Below are 13,051 nucleotides of genomic sequence, written 5' to 3'. Positions count from 1 at the left end.
CGGAGCAGAATAATTTTGTTGACGGAACGAATCGGAACTCGATGTATCGTAACACTCTGAGGTCGGAAAATCACATTTTCGCAATTTTGTATCAGAAGGTTCTGAAAAGGGCGGAATAGTCATGTCCTGTGCAATCGTGTCAACCGAAAAATCAAGCGCACAATGTAACACTTTTTCATCAATTTTTATTTTATTCTTAAGTAATGCGATTTCACGTAATTCAATTTTGTTTTTCTCTCTGTTAGATTTAATAAATTTAGTGTCAACCAATTTCATACCGATTTTCTCTAAGAAACTTCGTCCTAAAAGTAGGGAGACGTAAATAAAATTATCGGGTATTACATGAGCTTTAATCGATGTTTCTCGGTCACGGAATGTCACAACCGCGCTAACAGTCCCATAGGTGCGTAAGGGATGATTACCTATGCTTTTGTATCCGGAATCCGTTGGTGTTTTTAATCTGTACAACGGAGGAACCACTGAACGACGCACAAAATTAATTGGACTGCCAGTGTCAAATAAAGAAACCACGATGTTACATTGTCGCTTAATATCAGATGAAAAAGCAATACTTACAAGGTTAAGTTCCGACAGTGTAGCTGCCACTTCTTCAACTGGCAGAGAATCTCCTCTGGCATTCCGACGGAAGTCGTCTGCTAAAGCCACTTGGTTGCTGTTCCGTGACGCTGGTTTAGGACAGTCCTTCAACCGATGCTGAGTTGATCCACAATGGAAGCATGAGCCTTTGACTCTCCGTGGCTCCTTGCAATCTGCAGACAGATGTCCGATGCCCGAACCGTTGTAGCATCTCACTGAATCGTCTTTCCTTTCCAATTTTGTTTTCTGAATTTTGAGTTGTTGGGTTGGAACAGAGTTCATATCCCTCAGCTGTATGTATCGACGCGAAAGCTGTTTCAGCTCTGCAAAATTCCTGGCCGGGTAAAGAACCGCGATGTTTTCTGACCTGTCCTGGAATCCATCAACAATCAACTGGACGACCTGATTTTCCTCAATATGAACTCTCGAAGCTATCTCCTGCATTCTCAGTATGTATCCCGTAACGGACATCTTCGATCCCTCGAAAATAGTCCTGCGCAATTTGTCGATGATTTCTGCCACCGAGTAACGATGACCAAAATTCTCCAAAAAATTTCTTCGGAATGCTTGGTAGTAAGACGAAGGAACCACTCTGCCTCGGTTCCCGGTTCCATTAGCTGGCGAATGTATCGAAGCTTAAACGCATCATCTCCTCCTAGATCTACGCACACAGATTCGAACTCAACAAGCCATCGCGTTGCATCACACGTATCTCCGCTCGAAAACCGCGTAACGGAACCGATCACATCCTTCACTTCCGGTTGTTTTGCTAGTAATCGTTCCTCCTCCGCTAACTGACGACGTAATTCGAAGATCTTCCTTCGTTTTTCCAGAGCACATAATTCTAAATCTAGTTTCTGTTCAGGAACCGCATGCAGCTGCTTCTGCGAGTTAAGATTTTCGTCGATGGGCGCTCCGCCCCGGGCCCCTCTGGTGCTTTCATACAGCGTCCTCAGATGTGTCACGGTCGCAGTCGGAGAAAACTCCACTTGATTTTCTTGCAGCCACTCAATGAGTTCATCGCGACTTAAACGACTCATTCTTGTAAATGCGCGAAATTGATCCCACTTCTGAGTTGTAAAGGGTCAAATATATCAGTATGATTAAACTGAAACTTTTAATTTTAAATCGACTTTTTATTTTTCAAAAAAAACTTATAATCTTTAGACCGACGGTTTTCGTCCACACGGTAGCTTGTCTGAAATCGAATGATGCAATCTGGGTTTTGACGTAGGATTACGTCATTCGGGAACATATTGGGGTACAAATTGACAAATGAAAATCGATCGCATCGTGAAAAAATGTCCAATTTCAAACGCTTGTTACTCATTCATTTCATGATGGATTGATGAGATTTTTGCATCAAACGATTACGGCACTCCATAACAATTTTTCACATTGAATAAAATAGTATATATCATATAACTATCGAACAATTGAAAAAATTCAACCCCTATCCAAACAGAGATACCCAGTCCTGATTGGTCGAAATTGACGTTATTCTTTTTCGCGCCCGATTCGTTCTCTCACCGGCAAGCTGCATGGCAATCGAGTAGGAGGCGCCTACATCACACATACCAAATGATATAAAAGCAAGGAGCATTCGTGGATCTCATTCATTCCACTCCGACCGTCGACAGAGACCTGATTTTTAAAAAAGTTATTAATTTCTCTTTTCAGATTGTCTACCTGCGATTCATCAACTACCTGTCTGCCCTTGAGGACTACAACAATGGGGAAAACCCGGTCAACCGACCCAGGCATACCACATGGCACCAACAAACGACATCGATCGGACACCGGCAAGGAGCCAATATTAGAAAGGAACCGCTATGCTTTATTGGATGGCCATACCGAGGAGGAACCAACTACCAGGAAAGTAAATGTTGAGAAAAAGGTGAAAGTACCACCTTATTTTACAACATCGAGAGATATAGGAACTTTGAAGTCTGAACTGCTGGCGCTGAAATTGCAGCCAGTTTTTAAAATATGCAGCATCGGGATTAAAATCACTAGTCCCAACCTGGAGCAATATAAAATAATTGGATCATACCTGAAATCAAAAAATCATGAGTTTTACACTCACGATACGCCGTCTGAAAAACCATTTAAGGTGGTGTTGCGAGGTCTTCCTGCTATTGAGTTGGAGGATATTAAAAAAGATCTGGAACAATCATACAATATTCAGCCGTTGGCTGTATATCGGATGACTCGGCATAAGACACCAAGACAATGGGTATTCCAACGTTTTGTACCTGATCCACTTCAAGAAAGGATCAGCCAACATAACTCGCCTAAGAGAAATCAGTGAGATCTTCAACATCTCGGTACAATGGGACCGATACAAACCTCAACATCGGGATGTAACGCAATGTTCAAATTGCCTTGGTTTTGGACACGGAACAAGAAACTGTCACATGAAAACTCGTTGTGGCAAGTGTGCTGCTGGCCACTTAACAAGCACTTGCAGCCTTCCAGAGGAAGAACCTCGCAAGTGCGTTAACTGTGGCGAAAGTCACCAAGCCACCAGCCGTAGCTGCACAAAACGTGCGGATTTTGAACGTATCCGGAAGCAAGCTACTGATAAAACACAGAATAGGCAGAAGGTTCCAGAACTTACTGATAAGGAGTTCCCTCCAATGGTTTCACGCACGATTCCTGTTCTTCCTCCTCTTCCACTTCCTACAGGTCGTCCCCAAACGGCCTCTTCTAGCGAAAAGCCAAAAAAGGAGCAACCGAGCTATAGTAAGGTTGCAGCTATTGGTTTACCACCTACACCAAAACCTTCACCTCATTCCTCTTCTACTGAGGAGCTTTATAGCATGCAGGAACTTGCAACCCTGTTTCTTGAACTAGATCGACAGACTAGAAGTTGTCGCAACCAACAGGAACAAGTGCAAGTCATGCTACACTTTTATTATAACCATGGATCGGTCATCTCTCAGGCTAATTAATTGGAATGCCTGCTCTCTCAAGAGTAAGGTCATCGAATTCACTGACTTCTTAGTGACAAACAGCATCGACGTAACTATCATTACCGAGACGCATCTTAAACCGAATGTTAACCTTCGGGTTCCGAATTATCGTCTATTGAGAATGGATCGTACTAGTTCTGGTGGAGGAGGTGTTGCCCTAGCCATCAGAAATAACATCAGATATCGACTTTTGCCGTGCCTGAAACTCAACATCATCGAAGCTATAGGAGCGGAAATCACAACATCGATTGGGCCTATTATCGTGATTGCGGTCTACTATCCCAAGCAGACGTCAATCAGAGATGGCTCGGCGTTGCTTTTTAAAAACGATATCATCAAGCTAACACGAAGGCAGTCGAAATACATTATCGGCGGGGACATCAATGCTCGACATCAGTCCTGGGGAAACCAAAGGAGGAATCAAACTGGAGTGACTCTAAACGATGATCTACAGTGTGGGCACTACAGGATTCTTAGTCCAGCAACCCCCACTCGAATTTCTCGTTCTGGAGTACATTCCATCATTGATTTCTTCATTACCAACATTGATCGCCACATCGGTGATCCTATTGCCCTTAACGAGTTGAGTTCGGATCACTTCCCAGTGATGGTTGAATTGGGAGTGAATGTCGTAGTCAGGAGGCCACAATGTAGACGAGACTATCATCGTGCGAATTGGGTGGAATTCCAGCAGCTAATCGACAACAATATTGATTTCGATCAGCCTCTTGAATCTCCCGAAGATATCGAAACAACAGTCAGCTATATTCAAATTGCAGTTATTGAGGCTCGCCAAAACCACATCCCAGAAACGATTCAGGTGAGTGACTCTGTTCAAATTGATCCAATTACTAAACATTTGATTAGACTTCGGAACCTCTATCGAAGACAGTACCAACGTACTGGTATTCGAGAGAGGAAACGACAGTATAATCAGTTAACCAAGGTTATCCAGACCAGATTGATTGATCTCCGTAACAAAAAATTCGCAAAAGATATAAGTAAACTTCCGAATAACTCCAAGCCATTTTGGAGGCTCGCTAAAATTCTCAAGACCAAGTCTAATCCTATTCCTCCTCTTCTACAACCTGACAATTCAGAACGATTGATAACACCTGCCGAAAAGGCTAATGCAATTGGCAACCATTTCGCTAGTTCACACAATCTTGGCCAGAACATTACAAGTACATTTGAAGCTTCGGCGAATGATACTGTAAGGGCTATTGACAATATTCATTCTGTACCTCAAGAGAATGAAATCATCTCGACTGCAGAGGTTATCTCGGTTATACGCTCGTTGAAGAATATGAAGGCCCCCGGCTTCGATAGTATATTTAACATTGAGTTGAAACATCTTAGTAACAACTTATATGAAATTATGACTTCTGTCTTCAACAGATGTCTATCACTTGGCTACTTCCCCTCGAGTTGGAAGTTGACAAAAGTGATCCCGATACTAAAACCCGGAAAAGATCCTTCTTCTTCAAAGAGCTATCGACCAATTAGCCTTCTCCCAGCATTTTCGAAAGTATTCGAAAAAATTATATTAACGCGCATTCTTGCTTTTGCAGATGAGCACAATATATTTTTGGATGAGCAGTTTGGATTCCGAAAAGGCCACTCTACCATTCACCAGCTTCGTAGAGTATACAACATAATCAAACGAAACATGTCAGTTTCAAAATCATCTGCCATGGCACTTCTTGATGTTGAAAAAGCATTTGATAATGTTTGGCATAATGGTCTCATTTACAAGCTTCAGAACTTTGGTTTTCCTACATACTTGATAAAAATTATCAAAAATTATCTTTCTGATAGAGCGTTCAATGTTTTTATAAACAATATTTCATCGGAGGAATTCATTTGGAATGCAGGTGTTCCTCAAGGATCCATCTTGGGACCAATTCTTTTCAATATCTACACTTCAGATATTCCCGCACTCCCATCTGATGGGAAACTGTCACTATTTGCAGATGACACTGCTATCATTTACAAGGGCAGAAGTATCACAGAACTAAGATCTAAACTTCAAAGAGGGTTAGACGCTTTGTCTGGATATTTCAATAATTGGAAAATATGCATAAATGCCGCAAAGACACAAGTTATATTGTTTCCCCACAAGAACACTCCAAAGCTTGTTCCTCCTCAAAATATGACAGTCAGTCTTAATGGCAATAGTATTGAATGGTCTTCAGAAGTAGTGTATATGGGTCTAACTTTCGATCGAAAGCTTACCTTCAGAGCACACATTGACAAAACAGACACAAGATGGAACATTTTAATCAGGTCATTGTATCCCCTGATCAATAGATACTCTCGATTATCTCTAACGAATAAACTTGCAGTATACAAACAAATAATATTTCCAGTTATCGCATATGCGATGCCCATTTGGGAGTGCTGTGCTCCAACTCACAAATTAAAACTTCAACGCATACAAAACAAAATTCTTCGTATGATTCTAAACTCTCCACCCAGAACGCGAAATTCGGAGATACATCAGCTGGCCGGGATTAAATCCTTGGATGAAATTATCAATAACAATTGTATGAAATTTGAACAGAGTTGCGCTCTCTCAACACACGGAATAATACAAAATCTGTATGAGTATGCTACCTGACTTCATAGTCGTTACCTTTCAATGTAACGGCTTTGGGTTTGGGTAGATATATTTATTTCCAGTTAGATAAGTAGTGTAAGTTGGGATAATGTAAATAATTTGGGGAGGGTATCTTATAAGTTAGATTTAGGTAAAAAAAGGTAACAAAAAACTAGAAAAGTTTAGACATGATTTTACAATAGGAATATGAAACAATCGAATAATGTGTATGATACAAATCATTACAAAACTTGACATTGCAACTTAAAGATGTAGAACCCTAGGTTGATCACTCGATATGTAGTACTTTATTATAATGTAAACCAAATTGAGAAATAAAAAGAATTTAAGTGAAAAAAAAAAGTGGATCTCATTCATTCTTACAACGGACGTGGAACGGACAACAACAAGTGGAGAGCAGCAGCAGTGAAAGCGGCTAATATAAAGGCGAGCATAGAAGTTGAGCGGTCAAAATGCGAGCTGTGTCTCACATCGAGCTTCTATGGCAGCATAAGCAGCGGCAAACAGTAGCAACGGTTGTTGAAACCGGTCTACTACTAGTGGCAGCAGCAAGCATCACGAGCGGATCGTTTCAGGCACGCTCTCTCCGTCAGAAGTGCGAGAACGTTTCTTGGCATCGTGAAAGTGCAGCATCGAATCTGAGCGGCCAACAATTGAGCTGTGTCTCACATAAGTGGCAGTAGCAGCAGCAGCGGCGGTAAACATCGAGGCTGAACCTCAACAATCGAGCTGTGTCTCGCATCGGTCCACTACTGTTGGCAACAACAAATATCATGAGTAGAGAGTTTCAGGCATTCTCTCTTTCTCTACTGCTGCTGCTGCTGCTGCTGCTACTCAGTCAGATTTCTCATTCTTGTTGGACGCTCAGATCGATAAACATATGTGTTTCTAGTGTGCATTGCTGGTACTCCTGTTCACATCAACCAATACAATTGGATGCGGTTATGGAGGTAAAGGAGACAAAGGACCCGGTTAAGGAATAGTGTATCGCAAGGTTCCACATGGCAACATCCAGTGTATCAAACCCGCTATCCGTTGTTTAGCTCACCGTGATGGTGTCAACGAAACCCTTGCAAACCGACGCACAGAAGCCGAAGATGCCAAAGTCAAGGAAAGCAGCAGCGACTCCGAAAAAACTACCGCTGCCAAAAAGTTAACAACTACTACATCCGACTGAAACCTCATTACATTAGCACGCAGCAGATTCCATACAACCCATTTAACCATTCCAGTTCTTTTCAGGACTTTTGATATTGCTTTGAAACGAAAGAGTTTAATTTATTGTTTTCCACTTATCATAAAAATGATATAAAACTACGATCAAAAATACTGTTTACTTTTACATTTTCTTTGATCATGTGCAACTAACAGGAAACTTATCACGTCAGAAACATACTTTCCATCAACCAACCTGACTGGATGCGGTAAGGGAGGCGAATGACATATGTATGCATATATATATATATATATATATATATATATATATATATATATATATATATATATATATATATATATATATATATATATATATATATATATATATATATATATATATATATATATATATATATATATAATATATATATATATATATATATATATATATATATATATATATATATATATATATATATATATATATATATATATATATATATATATATATATATATATATATATATATATATATATATATATATATATATATATATTATATTATATATATATTTATATATATATATATATATATATATATATATATATATATATATATATATATATATATATATATAGCGAAACGGCTCCGGTCATACACAGCACGTTTCAGACAAATGCCTCAAGGAATTTTCTAAAATAATATTTTGCCGATGCCTTTGCGCGAACTACACAGGCGAGTAGCACCATTATAGCAAATCAAATGTCGAAGTTCGTGATGGGTGCGTTCATCGCTATTCGGTTCGGCGTCGGTTTAACCCTTTCATTACGGCAGTGTGCTCCGCCGAAGTGCTACCCCTGTACGAAGCACTGCGCCGAAAAGTATGCACATCGCGCTGGTGTGATCGAAGAGCAGGATGAATTTCATGTCGTCTAAAGACGACGCTCGTACACACAGCTCGTCGCGTGGATGTCGTCTATAGACGACATTCGTACACACAGGACGTCGCGCGGATGTCGTCTATAGACGACGCTCGTAACGGATGGGTTAACCATCAATAAGTACGCTTGGCAACATTGACATCTGGCAATTTTCATATAAGATTTTTTCCCCGCATGTTAAAAGTGGTTTTTCATGTACATAAAAGCGCAGCGTAGTATGTCAACTGCTTCCAGGTTAGAAAATAAATGATCGTTAGAAAATAAATGAGCGACCCGTCCAATTTCAAACGCTTATTGCTCATTCATTTCATGATGGATTGATGATAATGATGGATTGATTGATAATGATCATGATGGATGGGCCATCAGATCATTATCAAAGAGTTTAACAATATATTTTTTCAAACATCCAAAATGAGCATGCGACAGATAGCCTAACGTAATCCTACGTCAACTATGCGGTCGTGTCTCGGACACAACCTTCTGTGACTTTTTTTCACCGGTGACGTTTCGAAAGAGCGGCAACCACACTGAACGAAAACAACACGAAAACAAAAAACTTAAAGCAGCTAAACCCAAGGCGCTTAAATCAATGTATAACAGGTGAAGCAACATCATCACTTCAATAAGAAGGGTATCACGGTTTGTGGAGCGGGGGTTGTTATTGCTAGGATACGCCATTATTGCATTTTCACATGCGAGAGTAGTGGATGAACTGAATGAGAATGAAATTCAACAAAATCATCCCTTCTTTTTCACATAAATTCGCGAAAGCCGAACATAGTAGGCATCGTTCGAATAAGCGTCGTGGCAGTTTGTAGAGAGCTGCCGGCAGCTGTTTGTAAACAATACCGACAGCAATTCCAATATGGCTGAAAGTGCATTTCATATGATTGTTTCACCTGGTATATATAGAGGCGCCTTGGCTAAACCCTAAATATACCAGGTCTATATATACCAGGTGAAACAATCATATGAAATGCACTTTCAGCCATATTGGAATTGCTGTCGGTATTGTTTACAAACAGCATCAGAACGCTGCCGGCGGCTCTCTACAAACTGCTACGACGCTTATTCGACCGATGCCTACTATGTTCGGCTTTCACGAATTCATATGAAAAAGAAGGGATGACTTTGTAGAATTTCATTCTAATTTCCACTACTCTTGCATGTGAAAATGCGAAAATGGCGTATCCTAGCAATAACAAAACAAACAACCCCCGCTCCACAAACCGTAATCCCCTTCTTATTGAAGTGATGATGTTGCTTCACCTGTTATACATTGATATAAGCGCCTTGGCTAAACCCAAGGCGCGTAGAAGTATATCCTAAGGTGGGCCAACTTGCTAAAACCACTCTTCAGCCATCTTGGAAGTCTACTGTGTTTTGTTTGTAAACAAAACACAATACGCTAGTGCCGAAGCACGTTCCTGATCAGTCTGTCTCTTTCACGCTTCAAGCAAATAATTCCCCTTCTGCTTTCTTCCGTACTGTTTTCATATACCGCTCCCCTAACCAACTTAGTGACGAAACGGCCTCACCTAGTTCCATAGACCCATCTTGGGCTAAACCTACTCATCGGAAAGGTGTCGTAAACGGAATACACGCGGAACACAAATTGGTAATCTGGCCATAAAATCATATTACACATTATAATATCAAATTATCTTCAGATAAAATTTTTGTATGAGATTATTAGTTTTCCATTCACATTGAACACCAGTTCAATACGAAGAAGTTAATTTTCATTAATGATTTTTATTTGAAAAGTGACACTTCGAGACACTTCAAGACACTTCACTAGCTCGTAAAACGTAGTTCAGTGGCGTGCCGTTTATTTCATTTCCACCGTGAAGTGTATTCGAGAATCAGGCCAAATCTCATACTCGGTGACACATTGCTGACGTCGATCCAGAGATGCCAGGTTTGAAGACATGTCTTCATTTTGAAGACATTTGACTTACTGTGAAGACATTTGATTTTGAGAAGACATCATGAAATATGTGTAGACATTTCAGTAGGATAGCGTACGTAGGTATAGTGCTCCCGTGGCCGAGTGGTTAGCGTCACACCTAACATGCCGGGGGTTCGGGTTCGATTCCCGTTCTGGTCAAGGAAATGTTTCGTCAAAGAAATTTCCTCCGACTTGCACTGTGGTCACGCGAATTCTAGAGCTTGCCACCCAGAATGCATTCAGGGCTTGTTATTTAGCATAGAAATCTCAACTAAGTACTAATAAAAAATGACGCAAATAATACTACGTTGAGACGGTGAAGTTCCTTTAGGAACGTAGTGCTATTCAAGAAGAAGAAGACCAACTCTGAGCTCATAAAATTTAGTTCGCAGTTGCGCAAAATATTCTTTTTTCACATTTATTGAAATAAACTTCGAAACCTCAAGGTAGGCTTAATGAAATGCGCTATATAATAACTATATAATAACTCGACTACAGAAAGAATTATGACTGCATATCTCACTCGTTCCTCGTCCGGGTATTGGAGCTCTACAAAATTGACCCCGCGGTCGTGAGGTTCCTAGAGCATGCGATGAGGCGGTGGAGCACATCTCTGCACCTCAGTGATGAGGAAAATATGTTGCTGTCTAGAACGCTGCAGATAAAGAGGGGGATATGACCAAAATGACTCGGATTACGGGGCAATATTTTCCAAATCATGGAACAGATAACCCTGTACAAGGGAATGTATACGATTAATTGATTAAAAATATTAACATTTTCGTTACTCGAAACATTTATTACTACAATTCACACAATAATGTTTTTAATCGTACAATCGGATTAAAACTAATTATGGCTAGTTTGGAATGTTGTTGATCATCAATATAGCAGCTTCTATATACATAACTGGAACACATCAAATTTGGAAGAAATCTCCTACAGGGTTCGAAATATACTCATGCATATACTTTTCATTTTACACTAATAAAATATCTTATATATATAATTTACTATAACTTTGGTCGGATCTCCTAATAATACCATCAAATTTTGCATTGTAAAACCTAAAGCAGCTAAATTTTTGTTTCAATCACTGGATCGTCTTTACAAATCTTGTTTCAAAATGTTGCCGAAATTATCGATAACAAATAAAGTTAATCCATCCAGAAGGATATCTCTCGTAATTTGGAAACAATCTATATTACCATCCAGGAATGACCAGTATACTTTCAGCATTCCGTCTTCTCTTTCGCGCAATTCTACAAGTTTCAAAAATGAATTAACGCTTGTCACGATGCGCGTTACGAAATTGAAGCTTAGCCTAGTATCACAATTATTATCGCTTGTGCATGTATCACAATTAAACCATTTGTGAAGTTGTAGTGTAATTGCGCAATTGTTTGTAAAATATGTGATATCACTTTCTTTTTGTTGCTGGTATTTCAGCAGAAATTCACCAGGACGTTTGATTTGAGTTAGTTTGCTATTCATGGATCTGCGAACATCTGTGTTCCGGCCAACGATTCGTTCGGGAAGGTCTTCAGTGGTTGTAATCAAAGTAAATACGCGATTTATGTGATCTAATTCCGATCCCATAATTCCATCTTTTGTATGGCCCAGATCGAATATGTGGCCCATTTCGTGACAAACCGATCCGATTGTGGTTGCATAACACCCACCATAGCTGAAATGAAAGATAAAGTTATGCTACAGTTTCGTAAGCTCATTCAATACCTACGTATGTCGATAGTTACTGTCGTCCATCATCAATTTTCGGTTGACCTGTTTGCCATTCAAAAAGGCAGGTACAATGTCTACTAGTTTTTCGGGCCACGTGTAGAGACATCCCGTTCCGAACAATGCCAGTCCACCACCTCCAAGAGTGGCATTTCCTGTCGTTCGGCGTTTAATATTCGCATACGAAAAATCATTGTTCGATACGCCTTCATAATAGGTACTGCTGATAAACCCGACAAATTTCTGTTTTTCGGCTTGATAAAGCTCTGATAGTAGAATTTCTCTTGCGAAATAATTCCACAACTCCTGGTCAGTCATTTTCTTCGATTCTTCCAAGGATAATTTGCTGTGGAACGGCAAGCAAAGCGATCCGATAGTGAAAGTTTTTCTGCCGAAACCTTTCTCTGCTAACTTTTCCGCATACAAACTTTGAACCAGTTCAATTCCCAACGTAATTTTATTGCATGCACTTTTGATATCATTTTCATCGGTATCTGACTGATAGCGTCCATCGTGTCCTTCACATATTATATACAGAGGAATAACTGAGTAGGAGTTTTCCGAACCGGCATAGAATAGACTCAACTTCAATTCGTAATTGCAATAGGAAAGCGTCACAAGATTATCCCATTTTTTTAATCGAAGAAGTAGTTTAAAGCGGCCCCGTTTGTCGTTGGTGAATCTTAAATCCTTAGATACTGGCCACTCACAATTATCGATTTGTACTTTCAGGTCACTCGAACAGCGATTACATATCGAGCCTTTCAGTGGAATAATTGGATATGAGAATTTGTCGTTGTCACTGACGTTGCTCAGTTCGATGGAATGCTTTATATCGCACATCTTCAAGATGCTGACAAATCTTTTGAAAACGTATTCGAACGGTTTCAGCCGGTTCCGACAGTATCAAACTAAATTTATCAAGTGAAATTTGTATATATGTACACACGCTCGTATATTCCACCCGCAGACGAGAGAGCATGAAACACCTCTGGCAGCATGAAATAGCATAAATTTAGGACAGAATCAAACATAAACAAAAATAGTTTCCAAGAAGATGTCAAA

At 39.9% G+C, this 13,051-nt stretch overlaps 2 protein-coding genes across 4 annotated transcripts in view; one reads left to right on the top strand and one right to left on the bottom strand.

Moving 5' to 3' along the window:
* Positions 1-13,045, top strand: part of LOC129761423 (uncharacterized) — a 98,545-nt gene extending 85,500 nt beyond the window's left edge. The window contains exon 3 of one of the 3 annotated variants that reach the window (XM_055759177.1): positions 12,957-13,045. The gene's annotated coding sequence lies outside the window, so the exon portion shown is untranslated. Of the gene's footprint in view, positions 1-2,277; positions 3,517-12,718; positions 12,845-12,956 lie in introns of those variants that run through there. The other 2 variants (XM_055759144.1, XM_055759151.1) reach the window with 2 other exon arrangements.
* Positions 11,039-13,010, bottom strand: LOC129761530 (uncharacterized). The gene is made up of 2 exons (XM_055759255.1): positions 11,988-13,010; positions 11,039-11,933 (listed from the first exon to the last, which is right to left on the bottom strand). The coding sequence occupies exons 1-2, from the start codon at positions 12,827-12,829 to the stop codon at positions 11,354-11,356; spliced, it is 1,422 nt and encodes a 473-aa protein (XP_055615230.1). The 5' UTR covers positions 12,830-13,010; the 3' UTR covers positions 11,039-11,353.
* Positions 13,046-13,051: the final 6 nt, after the last annotated feature.

Source organism: Toxorhynchites rutilus, chromosome 1 (assembly GCF_029784135.1).
Source record: "Toxorhynchites rutilus septentrionalis strain SRP chromosome 1, ASM2978413v1, whole genome shotgun sequence".
NCBI lineage: Eukaryota > Metazoa > Arthropoda > Insecta > Diptera > Culicidae > Toxorhynchites > Toxorhynchites rutilus.
This window is presented reverse-complemented; position numbering and strand designations above follow the sequence as displayed.